This window comes from Physeter macrocephalus, chromosome 2, assembly GCF_002837175.3.
Source record: "Physeter macrocephalus isolate SW-GA chromosome 2, ASM283717v5, whole genome shotgun sequence".
Classification (NCBI taxonomy): domain Eukaryota; kingdom Metazoa; phylum Chordata; class Mammalia; order Artiodactyla; family Physeteridae; genus Physeter; species Physeter macrocephalus.
Genome location: NC_041215.1, coordinates 65,999,037 through 66,003,400, shown reverse-complemented (window position 1 = coordinate 66,003,400; position 4,364 = coordinate 65,999,037). Strand labels below are relative to the sequence as shown.

General features: G+C 38.3%; 1 protein-coding gene across 1 annotated transcript in view; it reads left to right on the top strand.

The window, feature by feature from the left end:
• LY75 (lymphocyte antigen 75) overlaps nucleotides 1-4,364 on the top strand; it is a 103,884-nt gene that overhangs the window by 72,128 nt on the left and 27,392 nt on the right. Inside the window, exon 25 of the mRNA XM_024122316.1 lies at nucleotides 1,648-1,874. Coding sequence (XP_023978084.1) covers nucleotides 1,648-1,874 — 227 coding nt within the window. The remainder of the gene's footprint in view (nucleotides 1-1,647; nucleotides 1,875-4,364) is intronic.

The window sequence follows — 4,364 nt, the reverse complement described above, 5'->3', positions numbered from 1 at the left end:
TGTTTTTCTCTTTCTGACCTACTTCACTCTGTATGACAGTCTCTAGATCCACCCATGTCTCTACAAATGACCCAGTTTCATTCCTTTTTATGGCTGAGTAATATTCCATTGTCTATATGTACCACATCTTCTTTATCCATTTGTCTGTCGATGGGCATTTAGGTTGCTTCCATGGCCTGGCTCTTGTAAGTAGTGCTGCAGTGAACATTGTGGTACATGCCTCTTTTTGAGTTCTTATAAATTTGGGAGATTAATCCTTTGTCTATTGCTTCGTTTGCAAATATTTTCTCCCATTCTGAGGGTTGTCTTTTCATCTTGTTTATAGTTTCCTTTGCTGTGCAAAAGCTTTTAAGTTTCATTAGGTCCCATTTGTTTTTTTTTATTTCCATTGCTCTAAGAGGTGGGTCAAAAAAGATCTTGCTGTGATTTATGTCTTAGAGTGTTCTGCCTATGTTTTCGTCTAAGAGTTTTATAGTGTCAGGTCTTACATTTAGGTCTCTAATCCATTTTGAGTTTATTTTTGTGTATGGTGTTAGGGAGTGTTCTAATTTCATTCTTTTACATGTAGCTGTCCAGTTTTCCCAGCACCATTTTTTGAAGAGACTGTCTTTTCTCCATGGTGTATCCTTGCCTCCTTTGTCATAGATTAGTTGACCATAGGTGCGTGGGTTTATCTCTGGGCTTTCTATCCTGTTCCATTGATCTATATTTTTGTTTTTGTGCCAGTACCATGTTGTCTTGATGACTGTAGCTTTGTGGTATAGTGTGAAGTCAGGGAGTCTGATTCCTCCAGCTTAGTTTTATTCGCTCAAGACTGCTTTGGCTATTCGGGGTCTTTTGTGTCTCCATACAAATTTTAAGATATTTTGTTCTGGTTCTGTAAAAAATGCCATTGGTAATTTGATAGGGATTGCATTGAATCTGTAGATTGCTTTGGGTAGTGTGATCATTTTCACAATATTGATTCTTCTAATCCAAGAACATGGTATATCTCTCCATCTGTTTGTCTCATCTTTGATTTCTTTCATCAGTGTCTTACAGTTTTCTGAGTACTCCATGCGTTTCTGAAGAACTTTTTGCTGAATTAATCTTTGCTCATTTGTCTCATACTTTTTAGTAACTGCCTTTTTCAGAGAAGTACTGTAAATCAATAATTCAAATATGTCCTCTTAGGGGTGGTTGTATACATTTTTTCGTGGGTTCTCCCAGATGAAAACTTGTAAGGGGACACCCAACACCTCTTGTTGAAGCAGTTCAAACAAAGGAAGAATTTGACACCAATGTGAAATGGTAATCTTATTGCTATTAGAAGTAGTCTACTTTTATTTATAGCTTTTCTCCTATTGCAGTTTACTTTTATTTATAGCTTTTCTCCTATTGCAGTTTACTTTTATTTATAGCTTTTCTCCTTCCTAAATCAGATCAACTAAATCAGAATTTTGTTCTAATTGTAGAAAACAAATTTGTGGTTCACAAATTTACCTAAGGTATACAGCAAACCATACCTAGTTCTCCCACCCAAAGTCTAAAATAAATGAATAGATAAGTAATATCTAAAGTACATTATTACAGGGAGAAATTTGAAAAAATGTCCCATGACTTGCCAAGTAAGTGGGTTTTGTGGCTTTATTTTTCTTTTACACACAGAAATTGAAAGCAGACAGACCTTTCAGAATACTTCAGAAACTATGAAGTATCAAAATAATCTGTACAAAATAATGCTGAAGACTCTGACTTGGACTGACGCTCTAAAGGAGTGCCAGAAAGAAAACATGCACCTGGTGAGCATCACAGACCCTTACCAGCAGGCCTTCCTGACTGTGCAGGCAGTCCTTCATAACTCTTCTTTATGGATTGGACTCTCCAGTCATGACGTAAGTTTTCAGTCCCCACTGCCAGGATTGGGTGACGGAATGTGACATTTTTTATTGCACACAGCATCTCTCATATCAGACTAAAAGAAACCAGAGATCATAAAATCTTACTCCAGTGAATGAATTTCATGAAGTGTGTAATTTTTAGCAGCAGTCATCCTTCCACTGTTGAAAGATCAGGTGCTTTATTGTTTAGCTTAAGAAAAATGTCTCATGGACATATGTAGCTGAGCACTTCTTTTTATTTATTCCAATCGAAGACGGAGCTGGAATCAGGAGCTGCCATGTGTCCTCAGCCAATGAAAAGAAGAGAGGGAGGGAAGAATTAAAAATTCAGATGGGGTTGGGTGAGCAGAAGCCCATGAACGTTATTAAAGGGCTTTTTATCCCTTTCCGAATCAGCGGAGTGAAATTAAGCCACTCTACAAAGGGATTAGAATAGCATTTTGCCACATCTCAAGCCCTGATCTTGGGTACTCCTCATTCATTTCATAGCCCAGCAAAGAATGCTAGTCTCCTATTAATTCCCAGCACTAAACTACATACGTATAGCACAAACAGGAATATTTACGCTACTAAAGCTTTTGGCTGTAACTAATAGGGAATCTTTTTTTTAAAATAAAGCTGTAGCATTCCTCTCAGCATTGTAGGCCATTTTTGCCCCTTTTCTGAGCCTTGTATGTAATAAGTTGATGCTCTGCCCACAGAGATGTATTGAAAAGTAAGATATAGGGCTGGTATAAAAGGCTGCGTACATTGTGCACTGATGGGGGTGCCATTTATTTAAAAAGATTGTGATGTGAATTTTGCTTCCTGCATCTGTACAGTGTGTGACCCGTAAAGCCCTAGTTAGATAATTGTCACCTAAACCAGTACTCCTAATCCACTCTCGGAGGGAAGGTAATTGGGAGAGTAGGAAAGAAGTGTCCATTGCATTATGAAGCAAACCTGAGTTATGTAGATGGTAGGCTAACCCTCAGTATACCAAGATGGTTTTAGGGCTGCATGGAGAAGATGTGATTGAAGACAGTTTAAGTCCTTGCGCAAACCCCAAGCTGAACTGGAGAATGGATGAAAAACTTAAAACTTAAGACGCAGAAGTAAACATTATCTTTGACAAACTTTGGACTTATTACCACCAGCATTTGTCAGAAGCTCAATTAAAAAAGCAGTATTTAGAAATTGCTTGAAGACTAGCTTCTCCAAAATTCTGGATTTTAAAATGTACCCTCAGGTCCAGCCAGATTATCAGCTTGAACTGCTTCCCTAGACCTCACAGTATCAATTCCTTCATAACATTGCTTTACTTCCTTTCTCTTTTGTGTTTGGCATTATGTGAAACCCATCACTGTGTCTCTTGTGTGGGTGGTAATTAAGTTATTACATTTCCTAGTTTTAACCACCTTAAACCTTTTAAAACAAAAGCAATATTGTCGCTGGAGAAAAATCATAAAGTTAGAATAAATTAAAGAATAAAATTGGAATCACCTATAATCCCAGTATCTAGTGATAAATGTGTTTTAAATATTTGGTATATATCCTTCAAGTTATTTTTCTGTGTACATATATTTATTTTTAACACACTTCGGATCATACAGTTTTGTAACTTTTTTTCCCCACTTGATGATTTCGGTCTTCTTTCTTACCCTATTTTCAGTCATCACCTGTGTTTTTCTTTTCCCTTTTGCTCTTTAACATATTAAATTTTACATAGCTCTTTCTTATGTATCTTCATAAGCTGCCTGAAATCTTTGGAACATGGCAGAGTGTAAATAAATAAAACTTTACATTGAAAGCAATGGGAAGGTTTTGAAAGATTTTAAACATTAGTAACAATATCAGATTTTGACTTTAGAAAAACTATGCTGGGCAGAAGCTGGGGAAGGAAGTGAGCAGTCCAGAGATAGAAGACCGATTAGAGTTTCTTGTAGACATTCATGCAGGAAATGATGTTGGTCTGGACTGAGGCATGTTTACAATGTCTGCAGTGCAGCAGTTCTGGGTTACAGAAGGTCTGGAGTGTGGCTGTGAGAGCAGGTCACTCGAGTACATAGAAGTGAAAGTCCATAGAAGAGGAAGTCAAGAAGGCTTGGGAACGGGGTGAGTCATCCACATGAACTTAGACGTCCCTAAGTCAGTGGTAGGATCAGGAGGACAGAACAAGGCATGGGACACCTCCTTAGTAAATATCAGGGAGGAGCAAGGGGGCCAAGACCGCAGTGAATGTCAGAGAGAAGCAAGGGCTCTGGGAGTTTGCCAAGACCTCAGTGAATGTCAGAGAAGAAGGGCATAAACCTCAAAGGAAATGACTGAAGGAAATAAAAATACCCACTACCTCATTCTCATGGCTTTGTGATATCTGAGACTAAAAAAAACAAGCAGCCTTCCCTTGTGGACACTGAAAGGAACTTATTCTATTAGAAAAGACAGGTTTTGGGGCTTCCCTGGTGGCGCAGTGGTTGAGAGTCCGCCTGCCGATGCAGGGGACAC